Source organism: Euprymna scolopes, chromosome 30 (assembly GCF_053919585.1).
Source record: "Euprymna scolopes isolate OS-2025 chromosome 30, ASM5391958v1, whole genome shotgun sequence".
Taxonomy (NCBI): Eukaryota; Metazoa; Mollusca; class Cephalopoda; order Sepiida; family Sepiolidae; genus Euprymna; species Euprymna scolopes.
Genome location: NC_136511.1, coordinates 22,724,382 through 22,743,203, shown reverse-complemented (window position 1 = coordinate 22,743,203; position 18,822 = coordinate 22,724,382). Strand labels below are relative to the sequence as shown.

The following is an 18,822-nucleotide window of genomic DNA, read 5'->3' as shown; positions in this document are numbered from 1 at the left end:
TCTGATGAATTGTTAAATCCACTTTCTACAAGCGACCCCCCGTTTTTTTAATCAATTTCTATCGCAAAGTTTACTAATTTGCATGCTATTTTTTAACGAAAATGGTTAAATGTTTTAAAACAAAACCGACGCGAAATGTTGCCAAGTCTATCCTGTCTGTCATTCATAAAACTAAAACATATTGGTCTCTATTATTCAAACATTTGTCCTTAAATAACTTCCATACTTCCATACACTACTTAACCATCCTGTTTTAGTCCCTGTTGCTGCGATACCTTAACGAAAAAATCCCACCGCAGTATTTTTTAAATGTGTTATTGTGTCAACCTTTCTGAACAAATTTCACCGACCACATGTTTTCTATACTTTGTGGTCATCATTGAATCGAGAAACCTAAATCTAGAGCAACAAACCGCGTTTTCTGTGACAATAGCGACAGGATATCCAATGTGATACATTCCAAGGAAACTAGAACTCTCAGAGTGCGGAATCTCTCATATAACATAACAAAAGAGTCAGACCATGGCAGATCGAATCCACATGCCTGTTTCACTTCAACGGATTTGATATTATTATGGTAAAATCTAATCAAGCTATCAATTTGTCAGTAGATTAAGTAATTTTTCCCGCGAGGAGGTCATAAATCTGATGAAACAAAATGTTGGGGAGAAAAAGGGATCCTAGAGTCATGAACGATGACGATCGAAATTTAAGCTGTCACCAAGTTCCCTAAAGGTTCTATGTCTATATAATAAATTCAAAAGAGAGACAAAATATCAGTGAAAAGAAATAAAGGTATACGCATTAGAAAAAAAAAGAAAGAGAGAAAGAAAGAAAGAGAGAGAAAGAGTAAAAAGACAAACTAATAGCTAGACAAATAGCTGGTCATGCTAGGACGAGCCACACCGTGTTCGACTCCTCATTTAAAACACTACCCAGACAGGTCGTATGTATATTTCAGAAATGAGATGAGGATTGATAGTTCCTATGATTTCGATTATTCGGACTAGACTTCTCATAAGTGATATTTTAACAACGTTTCGTCCGATGTAACCAACCTTCTTCAGGTTATCTTCCTTAACACGGGAATTATTCTGATTTAACAAGGGAATCTGAACAGACTATCGAACGAAACTCTTTATCCTACCCACGGAAGAAGCTTGCATTCGTTCCATCAGCTATGACGCATTAAAAGGTTAATACTGACTGGGAAACCATCAGAGATCTCAAGAGAGAGTAACCAACCTGATAGGTCCTGAACTGTCATCTAAGCTTCAACCTCTGTCTCATCGACAAAACGTTGCCTCCTTCTGCGGGTTCTACAAGTATTTTAATGGTGGATGCTTTGATGAACTACAAGCCCTTGTACCCCCTCGTCGTAAATACCCCCGACAAACCTGACAAGCAGTAAAATATTATCCCTGCACATTAGAGATCCCTAAGAGTCTCTTCTTCAGAACTTCTAAACTCTGGAACTCACTTCCAGGTGCCTGCTTCCCCATCTGTACTGATATGCAAAAGTTCAAGTGTAACGTGAACATACATCTTGCTGTTCAACTCCCCACACAGTATCCCTGCAACTTATGTCCCCAATAGTAGCCCCTTGCATCAAAGTAACACTGTGCCTTGTTTCGGGTGAAAATCGTAAAAAAAATTGATTCGTCCTTGTATTTTTTAATATTACACGCACTGAGGATTGAACTTTCTAGATTTCGTGTTGTGTAATTTATAACTAAGTTATTTATGCACTCCGCTACGCGTTCTCGCGGACTTATGGGTTTGATGTCTTGCTAGATAAAGAAAGAGAAAATAAAACTCGACCGAAAATCACGTGATTTCCTCAACTTCCGACTGATCACCAATGGCCTTTAATGTGACACTCTTTTTACACTGAAGCACAGACCTCGTTATGTAAGAGAGTGACGTCATAGTTAGCGATGATGTAAGACTGGTTCTGTTTTTTATATTCTCGTTAACGTTCGAATAATAGAAGAAATATGAAATTCATTCATTGTTTGCCGATTTGGTATATTTCGTATATATTTTTTTCAGCAAAATAAACTGCGATCCCCTTCCGTTTCTTTAAAGTAGTAAAAGACTTCAAAATCGTGCTCGATTAATTCGACATCTGACGCTTCAGATGAAATAAAGTATTTCCATTGTTTCACTTACTTCCTCCTATCACGTTATGTTTAAACACGTTGTCTCGATTCTGAATATTATAATTCTAATATAAATATCTACTTCCTTACTTAGTTTTAAGCTTACGTGGAAATTTCATACTCACCCTGTGGTAAGCTGGGACAGCAAAATCTACGATTTCACCGGAGTTTTCTTTCTTGTTAATTATTAAAATATCTGATCTTCTTGCTTGAAAGGGTTTGTCCATCTGTATGTCCATGCCCCATAGGATGTTGTGGTTTTCGTTTTCGAGTACTGTTGCGAGCGTATGCTTGTGCCATTTGTCTGTACGTTTAAAATTCTGCTGTTTGCATAATTCCCAGTGCATTGCCTTTCACACTTAGTCGTGCCTGTTTTTTATTCATTTGGGGTCAGTTTGCTGCATTCACTTACTATATGGTTTATCGTTTCGTCTCTTTGTCCACAGAGTCTGCATTTGCTGTTTTCTTGTATTTTATAGACCTTTGCTGTGATATGGTTGGTTCATATCGAGTTATAGTGTGCTGCAGTAATAAGGGTTTAAGTTTCTCGGTTTGCATGTCCTTTTCGCACTCATGCCCACGTGTGCTCGTTTTTCTTATCTGGTATCGCAACATATGAAGGATAAACTCATACAAAGAAATAAAAAGAATCTGTGCGAGAAGCAAAACCACATATAATTATGTGTTTCTTCGGTGTTCTGTAGTAAGCAATTCTTTTAAAATTAATGTCTCCAATAATGAATCCCACTTTAGGGACAGATTTGTTTCCTCCACACAAGAACCAACGTTTACCTGGGGTAAGTCGAGTCGGCTCCAATGATCTTAACCGCATTGCACCTCAATGCCCTCGACACTCAACAATCAGCAGCAAACTTAATGGCACTATCTAGTCATTCATGATTCCAATGAGCACGGGATACGAGTTGCATGGAACTCTTTACCTCATGCGTAGAAAATAAATAGGTATTTAATCCCTTATTAAATACAATTTTGAAAATGAATGGTTAAATATGTTTATACTTATCTGGTTCCTGAATTAACATCCGCTAACTTACTGATTTTATTTTCAGAAAGGGGGCGTAAGCAATCAAAAGATGGCGAAACGATTGTCCAATCAGCTGCCAGACACACGTCACAATGAAAGCGTGAAGATCGTTAAATCAAGAATAATTATTTAAACCGTAAAATAATTTTCCAAACGCCATGTGAAGGTTATGTTTCTTGACAGAAAACAATCCTTTACATGGGGAAGGGGGGTGGGTTTTTAATTAATCGCATGGAAATCTTCTCCTAGACATATTCTGCCTCTGCTGGAAGACGCCGAGACAAAGTTGCCGGAAATTAGGTTGTAATCTAAAAAACTATCAGCAGCATATGGTTTGAACCGGCGTTCACCAAAGAAGACAGTTTCTAGGGAATGTCAAATTAACAAGCAGTACCCATTCGAAAGTAGGTACCTACGCCCTCATATATACAGCGTTTGGTATTGCCAAACAATCACCCATCCGATCTTGGCAAGCCTCACTCTTGCTTAACTTTGGTGATATTACGAGAACCGGCGGGTAAGCGTATAGACTATATAAACATTAACATTTAAAATGTAAACTCATGGAAGCCTGTAACAGCGCGGACGAACTTAAGTAATGCACGCGAAATGGCCGGTTACCGATAAAGAAAACAGATTATAAAAAAGAGAAAAATAGCAATCATATTAGAAATGTAGAACACGTTCTAGATCACGTTAGAGGGGTGGGTGATGTTAAGAAAAAGGTCCGAGACCACGGGGTAATGTTACAGTCATAACAATTTGATAATAAATGTCGATGTTACAAAAAAAATAGTTTCTATTATTTGTCTTCTTTGTGACTATAAACTACAACGTGTTGGTTCCCTGACAAGATTACATAAGAGTGCAAGAGAAATATTTATTTAATGTCAAACCATTTTATTAAATTACTAATTCCAAAAAAAAAAAAAATGGTTACCCGTGAGACCTACTAATAATCGCGATTTTGAGACTTCATTTGGGTTTTATTTCAATCTAATCTTGTTAAGTGCCCGAAATAGCTTGGAAATATTCTTATAAAGTTTTGTACACGATAAACGCCCCTTTATATTTTCGAATATCTATTTCGGAGTAACATTTTAAAATAGACTGGCAACTAATTCAACGAAATAAAATACAACATGGCGCTCTTTGCATCACTCGTCAGTCTTGGCTAAATATCTCTTTATATCCGCTTTATCTTCATTGTTCTTTTAAGCTTAGCGATTATCCAGTCGACACGGAGAATAGCAGAGTGCCTCATAAACAAGTTGTCCGCTGTTTCAAGCAGAAGCTATCTAAGTATTTAACAGCAACAACAATAACGACTTTATCGGAAGTTTACGATAAAGAAATAAAATTACATTAAACTCTATTACAGAAATAAAAACACTAATGATATTTGACAATTACACTTCTTAACTGACGGGAGAGATAAGTGGCATAAGAAGTAATGCCATTAGTTACCTCCCTTGGATAAGAGTTCTCCTGTTTTTAACTTTTTTTTTTTTTTTTTTAGATAAGTATAAATAGAAATCTATGTTTGTACGAAGCTATTGTAAGTTTAATAAACGTTTATAAAGTATTTCTTTATCCTGTTTTTATTACAGTAGAAAAGAGTTATTTTTAGATTAACTAAAGCATGTTTTTAAGAGACTTTGTCCACCTATTGGTCCAGTGTTTAAGTTGGGGCAGCATTGGGTAAATAGAATTATTCTGTTGGCGACGTCCTGTCGGAAAATAAATAAACAGTGTTTATATAAAAAAACAAAAGAAAAAAAAACCGTCACATTTTACGTAGTAGGTTTTAGTTTTTTTTTTTTTTTAGATAAGGCAATTAATCTTGACCCATTTATTTTATATATATATATATATATATATATATATATATATATATATATATAAGTGAAAATGTCTGTGTGTATGTGTGTATGTTTGCATTATCCTGCCAAATTACTCTATAATTTTTAGTCTAGAAACGCGAGATTTGACATAAAGACTATTGAGATTTGGAAAAACTCTTTTTAATAGGTTTTCTGCCAGAAATTTGGTTGTCAAGGGGTCAAAGTTCAACGATTAGACCTTTGAAAACTCTACCAAACTTCTACGCCTATTTTAGGTCTAAACACTTGGAATTTCAAATGTAGGTCCACGGTCTCTACCAAGTTAATTAGCCAATTTCTTGTCTAAACATTTAAAAGTTTACATAAAGGCTATTCAGAGATAGGGCAAGCTTTTTAATTGGTCGAAGTCGAAAATTTAAGTTGTCAAGGATCAAAGTTCCAAAGATTTTACCTTCGTGATGTCTAGAAACTGCTCAGCTTATTTGGAGTGTAAAGTTTTGAAATTTGAAATTTATACATAACGGATATTTAGACATGCCGCATTCATTATAATCAGTTTTAGGGCGAAAATATGGCTGCCAAAATGTCGACGTTTAAAGAGTTCACTTTTACCGATTCTACCAAGTTACTCCGCCAATTTTGTGTCTAAACACTTGAAATTTTATATGAAGTTAACTTGGGCATGGACAAAACTTGGTATTTTGATTTGATACCAAAATGATAAATGTTAAGGAGTCAAATAAGGGTAAAATTTTAAAGAAAAATTGACCACTGCTGTCTCCACGAAATTACTCAGACAAATTTTAGTCTAAACATTTAAAATCTTATATAAAGTGTATTCACACGTATGGCAAGTTATAAATAGTACATAGGGGCCGGGCAAAAGCCAGGCTGGACTGCTAGTATATATATATATATATATATATATATATATATATATATATATATATATATATATATAAGTTAGAATGTGTGTGAGGACATTTCTCAACCTATATATTGTGAAGCAGATTAAAAATAGTTTAAAACAACTACAAATAAATGCTTATAAAATATATAAATACTATCTACTTATTACACGTGTATATATATATATATATATATATATATATATATATATATATATATATATATATATATATATATATATCATATTTTAATTGTCCAGATTTCGTATATATTATTATAGTGTCGTGAGTTCAAATTATTAAAAAAAGTATTTGGGTGCTATCTGCTAGAATAGAAACCGAAGCATTCAAAGCGGGCAACTTTACCACTGTACCAATATAACGCGCACATGAATTGTTTCAAAATGTACATGTACAAAATGTTTAAAGATTTACATTTTGATCCATTTTCGACTTCTTAAAACAATTTTAACAGGCTAAAGGTCCATTCAAGTAAAAAATTGAATTCATTTTATGCCCCTAGCGCCGCTCTAAGGAGATAAAGTTTGAAAATATGGAGACATACATACATATATATATATATATATATATACATATATATATATATATACATATATATATATATAGTCATCCATATAGAGTACTGTATCGCTGTATCACAGCTCATCAGTTCGGCTAGACAGGCAACCACCCCAAGCTAGGATCGAAACCCGACCGCCCGTACGACATGATTAGCATTATATCAGATTACAGAAAGTAGTGCAAGATTGGGATTATATTTTTACAGGTTGCATTCTGTTATGACGAGTAGTAAAATTCTACCAAAATTCCGAAGAATTTCTTTAATCAGAAAAAATATATGTGCACTAATGGCTTCATTCATTTGAATGCTTGCAGCTGAAATTCCCATTATAGTCTCTGGTTCCTCTACAATAGCAAGATACCATCATTAAAACATAATATGAAAAGATAAAAATTATCTTGCGTCGCTATTAATTGGCTTGGCTTCTCTACACCCTTGTTTATGATCAAAGAAGCTTTGATTTTTTTTTTTTAGTATAATAAAAAAAATAATGTTCTCTAAATGTTTTTAGAATTTCTATGGAAATCACTTCAGACAAAACGAGACACCACTTGCTGTAAGGGACTTACAAGAACAACACATAATTACTGCAAGGATAAGGGGGCCCTATTGTCGTTTGTCTTAAAAATATCAAAGAGGTACGCAAGAAGGAAACAACGAATATAAAGAGTTCCAAATGTCCGCACTTCTAGATCTTAGAATAGTTAGTTTTATTATAAATTTTGGCAGAACTTTTTATCTTTATTTTCTTTTAAGAATTTGAATTAGAAAAATTCTGAAGAATCCAAAAAACTGAAAGAATCCCTAAAAATTCCAGTTTTCGAGTGAACGAATAATTCCAATCAATCTTACGATAATAATCAAATATGTGACTCCTTCGGAGAAAGAAAGAAAGAAAGAGAGAGAGAGAGAGATATTAAAATAATGGATTAACTACCGGATTAACGAAATTCCTTATTCATAATTCTATTCCTTGATTCATATAAAAAAACACAGAAAATAAAACAAGGAAAAGGGAGAATAAAGGATTTCCATGCAATTATTGGTAAAGTTAACCTTTAATATTAATGATGTAAAGATTTCTTTAAAAAATATGTAGAATTAAATTTTTATCTGTGGAATCTGAATCCTTTAACTTTATTGTGAATGATTCCGTGAAATATATTTTCGATAAAATGAAAAGCGTAGAACACTTATTTTATACACCGATGAATATATTGTATCCTAATCTATCACATATACTTATATATCAAAGGCCACAGATGCTTCCCTATATAGATATAGCCCGACGTTGCCCGGTTGTACACTACGCGTAAACATGATATTTTAATTTAAACAGAATGTGTATGTATTCTTTTTCCCTTCCCTGCAACCTCTCTCCCACAGGAGAGACGTTGCGAGCTCGTTTTTGTTTTATCATAAGTTCCATGGCAAGTGGTCGTTTGAGATCTAATGTCTGGTGTCCCTCGCAAATCTTTCACGAAAAACACCCGTCTAGCTGAAACCAATGTCAAAAATGTTCCCCACTCTTTATCTGTGCCAAAACCAAAACGTAGATTTTCTTTTTTTTTTACACAGTGATCACTACTTATCAAGGCCCGGAAGCCACTCAGGGATAAGTGTTATTGCAAGTACATTACGTTATTGAGGAGATTTGCTGAAGTGTTTATTTAAGGGGACGGTTCATTAGGAATTTATTAACATTAGACTTGAAGACATTCAAGTTGTAGTCCGGAGGGAAGCAGGCAGACGGAACAGAGTCCCACAGGCGTGCAGTTCTAAGAAAGAAGCTTTGTTCATGGAATCCGCGTTTTGATTTAGGCACATATATAGAGTGGGGGAAATTTTTCACAGTGGATTCAGCTATACGGGTGTTTTTCGGGAAAGATTGGCGAGGGGGACCAGAGATTGGAGTTTAGACGAGCATCTGCCATGGAAATAACGATAAAACAAGGACAGGCTCGCAACGTCTCTTCTGTGGGAGAGAGGTTGCAGGGTAGAGAAAAGCTCATCCCCCACTAAGCCACCGAGTCTATTTTGTACTCTGTCAAGGCAGGAAAGTCTGTTTTTAGCAGCTCCTGCCCAGATATGGCAACAGTATTCCATCCTTGGACGCACTTGGCTTTTATATAGGTAGAGAATTGCATCAGTCGTGAGATATCTTCTGGAGCGGTAGAAGGATCCCACCATCTTTCCAGCGACCTTGGCAACAGACTTGATGTACGTGTTCCATTTCAGATCAGATTCCATGAACACAGTTTTTGATTAGAAGTGCACGGATGTGGAACTCTGTTCCGTTTTCCTGTTTCCCACTTGACTACAACCTGGATGTCTTTAAGTCCAGCATAAAAAATTCCTGATTAACCGACCCCTTAAGTAAGACACTGAACCAAATCTCCAATGCTAACGTACTGTACACGCCTATCCCCAAATGACTTGATAAGTGGTGACCACTTTATAAAAAAAAATATATGTATTTTACATACATATACATACATATATATATATATATACCTGCATATAATTGAATATATATATATATGGGGGTGTGTGGGGGGTGTGGGGGGTGTGGGGGTGTGTGCGTGATGAAATATTTTTGTAGTTCACGATTGATCTGACTACCAAGGTTGTACGTTTATTCCAAACATATGTATTCAAGTATAAAAAATTGATAGTATTGAATTGTATTGTCAACATTTAAAATTTACTTAACATGACGTCATCCCGGGAAATCATTGATGGGTTAACAAGTTCTATAATCTATTATTCATAGAAACATGACAACTCTTTAAATATCATTGCAATTCTCCATTTGATACACATATGTTCTTGTGTGTGTCCACCATGTTTTACGAAGCTAAAAATCGCAGATCAGCGCAACGATCATCAAATGATAGGATTCTTATACACCGTACTTTTTGCGGTGGGTGGGTAACCGTTAAAAATCGTATTTAAGGAGTGAAAATGGGTCAAAATAAAGAAATCGTTTTGTACATTTATCTTAGCTTATTTTTATTTTCATCTGTTCAGGTGCGTGTCACGTTGCTACAGAACTAATGTCATGTACGTTGAATCCTGCGATTTCAGTTTTGATTCTAGCTAATTGCATGTAAATACATTTTTACTTTTGAAATCACAAATCTATAATAATATATACAACATCTGGCTGAATTAAAATATTTTATTAACCGTATTTTACGACCGGGCAAAGCCGGGCACCCTTTTTCTAGTATAAGAATATTGCAATGTATTACTTAAAGAGGGCGAAAACCGAAATCTCGAAACAAAAACACCGTATTCCACATCGCAACGTAACCTTAAAAAACAAACGTTCCTCGGGCCACATTCTCCCGGGGTTTTACTGCATGACGACTTCAAAAGAGTTAACAAGGTATGAATTCCGAAAAGTGCAAGAGCAGTTGTATATATATATATATATATATATATATATATATATATATATATATATATATATATATATATATATATATATATATTGTCATGGGTGGGATTCCATATAGAAACGTTAATTTAATTTGAATGAAATAAAATACGACTCAAGTGGGCTTGAAAGCCAAATTACAATGTAATATTAGGAAAATAACCAAATATTTTACTTTTAAATATTTGTTTATTTTCCTAATATTATGTTGTGATTTGGCTTTCAAGTGCACTTGAGGCGTATTTTATTATATATATATATATATATATATATATATATATATATATACATATATATATATATATGTATATATATATATATACATATATATATATATATATATATTGCTCTGGCACATTCCGCAATACACACACACAGACACACACACACACACACACACACACACACATATATATATATATATATATACATATACATATTAGCAAGGGTACCCGTCATTGACTGGGTACAAAAACAGCCTACAGAAAATGGACTCTGATTTTTGAGAGTATGATAGGTTATGAAAAGGGAGGGGAAGGGTTGTAAATTTGGGTTGAATGTGGGGGTATCAACACCAAAGCAAAATAGGATGAAAGTAAAAATACAATAGATAAACCCCATAATTTATCACAATATTCTGTGGATCTATATTAAAACACCTTGTTAAACTTTGTGACATATTTCCATTCTATGGAGGTCAGGTGCGAACCAACACCCCATAATTTTATTATACCATATTTCTTCAAACAGAAACATAATTATCATTGTATACTTTCGCAGATAGATATGAAAAATATTTATTAAAGTTTGTGCCTATTTCCATTCTATGGATGCCAGGTGCGAACGCATACCCCACACTTTTATTATACCATCCCTATTTAAGTTAAAACATACTTATAAAATATTCTAATATATATCAATACCAAAGCCGTTGTAAACGTTTTTGTTTTAATTTTTAAATGTTTTATTTCATACTTTGTGGACTAGGTGCGAACGCCGACGCCACAATTTTAATGAACCACCGTTCTGCCAGATCAAACATACCCATCACTGTGTCTGGATACATCTTCTATCATTATATGTAATCATATATTTTTTAATAGTCAACCATATAGGAGCCTACTCGTGACCAGACACACATACGCACACAGACATTCAGCGTTATATTATAGAAGATATGTATATATATATATATATAAATATATATATATATATATATATATATATGTATATTTATATATATATATATATATATATATATATTTATATATATATATATATATATATATATATATATTACAATAAAAAAAATTAAAACCTGGAAATGTCGAGAAATGATAAATCATTTGATTTATTTCATTTTTTGTCTAGTGTTGTTATTAAATTTCGAAAGAAATTCAATAGCAATAAAAAAATGTAAACAAAAAAATTATTTTATTATTTTTTTTTTGTTTAAATTCTTTTTCCTTTTGGTGTTGTCATTAAATTCCGAATTCTCTTCAACAACACAAAAAAACATTAAATAAAAAAAAATGATGTAATCATTTTGTTATTTAATTTTTTTAGTGTTGTTATTAAATTCAGAATTTTCGCCAACACCACAAAAAAAAAAATTATATAAAAAAATGATTTCATCATTTCTCAATATTTTCATTTTTAGGTTTTCAAATTTTCTTATTTTAATTCATTAAAAATATGTTATGTAAAGTGTGTGAGTTTACATTGCTTATATATATATATATATATATATATATATATATATATATATATATATATATATATATATATATATCTACTCACTTAAAGTATGCATATGTGTATATCTATCTATATAAGTGTAATTTTAGTTAGTAATATGTATAATGAGGAAGAGATATATACATATATATATATATATATATATATATATATATATATATATATATATATATATATATATATATATACGGAGAAATAAAAATAGGGGGAGATTGAAGGCAAGTTAAACGAATAAAGATTAACTTTCTATAGGACATTTATTCCAATAAGGGTTACTGATGGGAAAATAGGAGACACCTCTTTAGGCCTTAAGCGGATATACACTTGAGAGTCAAAACAATAAAAAAGAATATGTCGTTATCAGAACTAGAAAATTTCGACTGGGCAGGGAGTAAATAATAAACGTACTCCTTCCAAAAAAGGTCATGGATATGACCTTAAACTATATCCAGTGGTGAGGCCCCAGCTTGCGGGCTTTGGAGAGTGTGGAGCAACCCTTTAATTGCCATTGCTCCCAGATACACTCTGACCCGGAGTGGTAGTACCTGTTAGGGTCCCAACTTTGGGTTAAATAGAAACCGACTTGAAGACAACAAATATATTCTATTAAAAAAATGTCTTCAAAATCTTTGGATTCGGCATTAAATAACCTTACAAGCGTAGATATGTCGTAAAACAAAAACCAACTATCCTTCCAAAAAAAGGCAAAAGGAGGCTTGTCGAACTGCTTGTTGAGAATCAATCTACGACTGGTATCTTCCACCCAAGAGCCTCAAAACAACTGTAACTGCGCAGAGAATGCACTGTATAATCTCACAGCCCCCTGACAAACACATTCATACTCATCCTCGAATATGCTTTGATCCTTGATAAGCGATGATACCTCAAACAATCGTGTTTGCTTAAAACTCTTTTTTTTAATATAATTTATTTGATGTGTGCCTGACTTCTGGTTTTCCTTTTAATTGACAGAGAAATTAGTGGAATCTGCGACCCGGCCGTCAATTCCTAAATCACCAAGTTTGGTGAGCACAGACTCGAAGGAAAGATGCCCGAAGAGAAACGCCTCGGCCAAGTCTTGCGAATCTACATCAACAAGCGGAAGTACCGTGATGGAAACGGTACAATGCCGTTTGGAAAGTAAAGAACTATGGAACAAATTCTACGAGCTTGGAACAGAAATGATTATTACCAAGTCTGGGCGGTAAGTTTATGGATTATCCTCCTTTACGTATGCATATATATGTATATTATATATATATATATATATATATATATATATATATATATATATATAATATATATATATATATATATATATCATAACAGTAGATTTATTTTAGTCGTTCAGCCATTTTTTTCCTTTTCGATAGTTTGATTTCATTTTAGACGTTCCGCCGTTTGAATTCGTTTCCCTATACAAAAATAAAAACACTTAAATAAAATCGATTCGGCTTTGAAAAGTGAGGGCGAAACCTGGTCGGCTGACTCTACCCTTTATTTATTTTTTTTTAAACATCCATTGCATGTTTTCGCTCTTGCCTATGTTCTTTCGTTTAATATGGATACAAAAACTCAATCTTCTTTTCTTACCAGCTATAATGAAGTTGTGTACTCCCCATATATGTATATATATATATATATATATATATATATATATATATATATATATATATATATACTTCGGAATAGTTTTTATTTAACAATCAGTGGTTATGTAAACGTGAGATTGTTGGTTTACAAAATATTACTGGCTGTAATATTCTATAAGTTATCCCATCTAAACAAGAATTGCTCGATATGCAAGATAGAGCAAATAAATAAAATTGTAATTCAATGAATTTCAAAAAAACTGACTTTAGCAAATAGGGTGCATACCTTTATAACTATTTGCTAATATTTTCACTCCTCTGATGAGATGGTAGACATCGAAACCCTATAGGTTAAGGAGATAAACCTTCTAAAACATTCTTTGTCTTGCTTAGAATAATAAAAAATTCTTTGATATGAAACTCAACCACTTCATTTCATTTCAATGAGAGTTTTTTTGAAATTCATTGAATTACAATTTTTTATATATATATATATATATATATATATATATATATATATATATATATATATATATATACATTTGGGGGTACACAACTTTATTATAGCTGGTAAGAAAAGAAGACTGAGTTTTATATATGTATGTATATATGCGCGCGCGTGTGTGTGTGTGTGTGTGACTTAAAATGGAAAATGGTGAAACTCTAAAACTCAACATTTTCGCCTAGCTGAAAACAAATTTTACGACGTTTTAGACAACTTTCCCTTTTTCCTTCACGATAAAACCTTCGTACCAGCTTTGCAAAACGTTGGATTTTAAGTCTCTTCTTGTTCATTTTAAATTATACCGATCGCTTTTTACTGTCCTATATATATATATATATATATATATATATATATATATATATATATATATATATATATATATATATTGAGTGAGTGAATGACAAAAGTCTTTATTCCAAAGTTTAAGATTTTGAACATCTTCTAATGTATTCCTTTAATTCAGATGACATTTACAGTTATTGACAGTATCTGTTTCGTCACAAGAAATTAATCATTAATATTAATATTAATATTAATTAGTGAATCTATTTTGCACTTAAGTCATCAGAAGAAATAGCAACAATCAATATGTCAAAAGGAAATAAAGTTCGTTTTGATATGAGTAAAATCCGAAAATCAGAAGAGAAGCTCTCTCCGTGTATGTGTGTGTGAGCGCGCGTGTGTGTCTTCCTCGGCTGGAATACACAAGTGACTGAAGATACTTGTGAAATCGATATTTCAATGAAACTCTTTCATCCAGAGTAAGTCGCTTCAACAGTACGTACCACTTAGACCACGAATTCTGTGACTATTTCGAATAGCAGGTGCTGTATGTAGGATGACGTCGGCAAGTCCTTTCAAAAACTCTAGAAATGTAACAGCGTTTAAATATACTTAATCTCAGAAGCGACTGAAAACGACTTCTAATATTAATATTTCCATGAAATGTGTTCTTCCTCAGAAAATAGTTTAACCCGCCTGGGCTGCGTTCTTATTGTTTCGATGCGCGATAATAAATAAGATGTCAATAAAGAAACATGTTTTAAGTGTATACAATTCAAAGTAAGTAAGTTATTAAAATATATATGGCAATTAAGCTATACAGAATCTTCCGCGTTTCACCCACGCTGTCATTCGTAGATATCTATGCTTCCTGCTAAAAAAAGAAAACACAAAGGATTGGTTAAACTTAAGGTCAACAGGGACTTTGTCCTGTAAGTGCCTGCCCATTGTCTTATTAGGAAAGGGAGCGGTACAAACTTGGAATTTGATTGGCTAAATAAAAACTCATTAGAATGTTCGTATATAAAAACGCGTAAGAAACACAACTCTTCGCATAAGCCTGACGAATACAAGCGTGGATGAAACGCGGAATATTCTGTGTAGCTAAATTGTCATATGTATTTTTATAAGTTACTATGCACAAGTTCGCATCGGTTTTATTTATTTTCTCATGTTTATAGAACATGAGAGAAACCAATTATTGGTTTGAATGTTTGATAAATACAAACCAAAGACCGAAGCCCAATCGACCACCTTCAATGGAAATAAGGATATTAAAGATCGCCCTGTTGTTAATTCAATCCTGAGCAAGTTTAATTGCTTTCTTGAAAAAAAATGCAAAACAAAATCTTCGTTTTTTTTAGTTTGTTTAACAGCTGTTATCGAGAACTTAAAAGAATATTTTTTGAAAAATATGTGTAAAATTATTTAAAAGAGTTCAATACCCAACTTTTCACTAGAGATAGATTTTGAATTTATTTTATCGCGGGTTTCTTGGCTGCCTATCTGCCTCGTGTAGATTCAGCGTCGTTGTCAGCATCGTATTTTAAAATAAATGCCGCGTTCGAAAATGGCGAACAACTAAAGAAAAATAAAATACGGTGCAAGAAGGCTTTAGTTCGGTCGCTATCTCGGATTTCAATCTTGCAGGATGCTCGACGGTTTTTATCTGGAAGGAAGAGATAGGGAGGCGATCTGTTAAAGGAAGTGATTGAACCAGGCGAAAGAATAGAGTTGACAAAGTTGAGTCGATGGGATTGCGAGAAACTTGCGACGTTGACAGATCTCGGCTTTTGTCACTTGGTGAATCGGACTTTGGCAAAAGCGCTGACAAATTGAAGGGTTAGAAATGCCGGCCGTTTGAGATTGAAATACTCGTCAGCTTAAGCCGATGGGGACGTTGTAAATTTTCCTTGGCGGTCTGAATGACATTGAAATCGAAGCAAAACAACAAAAATGGCCAGTCAATGGGAGGTTTTACGTTAGACTAGCACAGGTCCATATAAAAAATAATAAACAATACAAGATTGATCTTTAAAACTGTGGCATGGAAAACTCATGTATATATATATATATATATATATATGTATATATATATATATATATATATATATATATATATATATATATATAAACTACTGAAAAGATAATACGACCATTTATATATATACATGTATATATGTGTATTCATATCTGTATATATCTGCGTATATCTGTGTGTGTACATATATATATGTATATATATATATGCATATATGTGTGTATATAACATGTATGTATATATATGTATATATGCGTATATATATATGTGTGTATATATATTAATAAATATGTATATATATATATGTTTATATATACGTATGTATATGTATATATGTATGTATATGTATGTACATACATGTGTATATATTAATGGAAGAAAATCTTTTTTTTACAATTCAAATACAAATATATATACATGTATATATGTGTATATGCACATTTTTATATGTGTGTATATAAATATGTGTACACACACATATATATATATATATATATATATATATATGTGTATATATGTGCATATATATGTATATATACGCATATTTATGTATATATAGGTATATATGCATATATATATATCTTTAAATATATATATATATATATATATATATATATATATATATATATATATATATATATATATATATATATATATATATATATATATATTAGCATGAGTGTCCGGCGTTGCCCGGGTATTTGGAGGTATATTTTGATAAAAAACGGTCAATTTTGTTTTTAAATTTTGACCCCTATTATTACTCCTTAAAATGTATTGTTTTGGGCTTAAATCTAGTTATTAAGTTAGATCCATGTCCAAGGAACTTTTATCTAAAATTTCAAGTGTGTAGACCCAAAATTGTCGGAGGAGTTGATAGAGTTCTCAAACGTTTAATCGTTAAACTGTGACCTTTTATTCGCTCAATTACTGGCCAAAACCGATCACATCGATTTTCGCAAATCTCAGTATCCTGTATATCAAATTTCGAGTCTGTAGACTAAAATTGACAGAGTTATTGCATAGGGAAATGTACACAGACACACACAGACACACACACAGACACTTTCACTTTTATAGATATATAGATAGATAGATATTTAAGTATATTTATGCATAAATTTATATATTTAAATATATATTTAAATATATATATATGGCTATATGTATATATATTTAAATATATATGTATATATAAACTGAAGAAAATCTTATTTTTGTAATTAAAATTTTAAGAAAGAAACCTAAAACATGAAAAGATATAATACAGAAATGTTAATTATCTTGCGAGAAGGTCAAATGACCTTGAAAAACTTTATTCCGCGGAGTTTTGAAAAATGTAATTATTCTCCTCAGTGGACAGATGTTTGCAAAATATGCAATAAATTTTGCAGCTTAGTGGATTAAAAGAAACTACAAATATGAATTGAATCACGTTTGCATAAAACGTTTTTAAAACAGTTTGTGAAAGTTTATAAGGCTTTATTATCATTATGAAAGCAGGAACAAGGAGAAGATTAGAAGTATAAAAGGCTATGGTAAAAATCCATTGAATAAGATGGTAAAATCAAAGAAGAACAAGATAAATCATAATGAGTTTATTTATAATCCATAAGAACGGGAATCTAAATTATATACTGGGGCAGATTGCTGAAACAATGTTTCACTTGCTTGTATCACTAAGTAAAAGATTCTTATGGAATATTGAGATAACCTGCCCCACTAACAATAACGAAGAATAACCTGTTATTGATCTAAGGGAGATAACTCAATTGTATTTCGTAATAAAACTTAACAAATTTAAGTAAAAAACATTTTCAAATTATTTAAACAAAGTTTTTAAAAATTTCTACTTGCTAAGTAATAAGGTAATATCACTAAATAGGGTTTTAAGGTAATAAATAAAAATAAGGCATTGAACATGTTTCTTATATCAAACATTATTATACGAGGAGAAATTTCAAGTAAAAAAAAAAAGTTAATTTATTTTACCCATCTTGAGAAACTGGAGAAAAGCTTGATTAAAAAGTGTAAACATTGGATGAGTAAAAAATCAACATGGCTGCCACTTGCAATTTCGTAGATCAACAAGTAGCCCTGACCGGTGTTTTCCGGTTAACTAACAACATAGCACAGATAAGATAAAAAACCAAGGTTGAGTCAAATGTAACGAACCGATAGGATTTTGGTAAATCTGTTTGGTTCGTATCTTTATGAATTTATGTGGAGAGTTTGGCACAAATAAATTTGGCGAAATTATTTTTGCATCGGCTGCATTTAGTTTACATAAAGTATTTGCCATTTTAAATTAAAACTAAATTTGACTTCAAAATAAAAGTTGCTTAAATTATTTGTCATTCTATAGAAAAAAACACAATGCTTCTAGAAAAGTGAAATTTAAGTAACAGTTTCTTGTAATATGACAGAAAATACAATATGGACACAGAAAAAATATTTTAACAAAAAAAAAGGCTGAAAATCATTTATTTGACAAAAGTTTTTGATAACATTAATCGCAATGCACTCTGGAAGATTCTTAGGAAACTAGGCTGTCCTACCAGTTTTGTGGAGTTACTTCAGCAGTTACACCATAATATGAAAGCCCTAATGAACTTTAATCATCTCTGTCTGGTCCAATTTGATCATCTCTGTCTGGTCCA

At 32.2% G+C, this 18,822-nt stretch overlaps 1 protein-coding gene across 1 annotated transcript in view; it reads left to right on the top strand.

Annotated features, from left to right (window-relative positions):
- The window catches only part of LOC145254713 (uncharacterized), a 392,254-nt gene that overhangs the window by 105,333 nt on the left and 268,099 nt on the right, over positions 1-18,822 (top strand). Inside the window, exon 2 of the mRNA XM_080113385.1 lies at positions 12,715-12,946. Within this exon, the coding sequence (XP_079969511.1) occupies positions 12,715-12,946 (232 nt within the window). The remainder of the gene's footprint in view (positions 1-12,714; positions 12,947-18,822) is intronic.